The 870-nt window shown below is 38.0% G+C and overlaps 1 protein-coding gene across 1 annotated transcript in view; it reads right to left on the reverse strand.

Moving 5' to 3' along the window:
* Positions 1 to 600, reverse strand: part of LOC111381109 (uncharacterized protein sll0005) — a 14,021-nt gene extending 13,421 nt beyond the window's left edge. Inside the window, exon 1 of the mRNA XM_023004832.1 lies at positions 340 to 600. Coding sequence (XP_022860600.1) covers positions 340 to 600 — 261 coding nt within the window. The remainder of the gene's footprint in view (positions 1 to 339) is intronic.
* Positions 601 to 870: the final 270 nt, after the last annotated feature.

Consider the following 870-nt stretch of genomic DNA (forward strand, 5'->3'; position numbering starts at 1 on the left):
ATAGTGTAACATTTTTTTTTTTTTTTTTTGTAAATTCTAAATCTAAGTTCTTCTCAGCTTCACTTTCCCATCAATCAAATCAAATCAAAATATGAACTCCGAAAAAAATTAACGAAAATTCCATTAGTTAGCTAAGGGGGAAAAATGCTAAATTGAAATAAAGTGAACCAGCTAAAAGGCATCCATTGTTAGCCTAACTTAACCATACCTGCCCTCAGAAGTCGCGAACTTTTATCTTCTGTTATTTATTCAGCCACATGATTTTGAAATTTTAACTCAAGATTAACATAAATTGAAAATTTTGGAATAAAAATGACATTAATTCGCGACTGCGCTTACAGTGGAAGCACCGTTGACCGGTTTATACAACGGCGTTTTCCCATTAACAACTTTGGGAGACGGTGGAGATGATTTGGCAGGCTTAGTATCCGACGGTCCCGGTTCCGTGGCAATGGCCTTTACGACGGCGTTTTGGTTTCGGAATTTAAGCATTCTTGAGAATGGCCGGCGATTGGTTGACTTTTGCAAGTTGGTCGAAAATGATAATTTACGGTGCAAAGGATCGACTCCGCAGTAGACCAACTGAGTAGCTGCGTCCATGGCGGAATCTGAGAAACAACTAAAAACCCTTTCAGTGTGCAATTGCGTGTGTAGTGAGCTTGAAATTCAACGGCGATGAACAAAAAGTAAATAGATCAAGGTCTAATTCATTCAACGTAAATTGTACGTTTCAATTATCAAATAATTGAATCAATAATGAATTTTTAACAGAGAATTCCGTATCTATACGAGGGGATTTGAGAGTAGTGCAGTGTTGTGTGAACAAGAAGGAAGGTTCACTAGTAGGTAGGGAGTACACGTGGAGCAAAC

Source organism: Olea europaea, unplaced genomic scaffold (assembly GCF_002742605.1).
Source record: "Olea europaea var. sylvestris unplaced genomic scaffold, O_europaea_v1 scaffold2257, whole genome shotgun sequence".
NCBI classification, from domain to species: Eukaryota; Viridiplantae; Streptophyta; class Magnoliopsida; order Lamiales; family Oleaceae; genus Olea; species Olea europaea.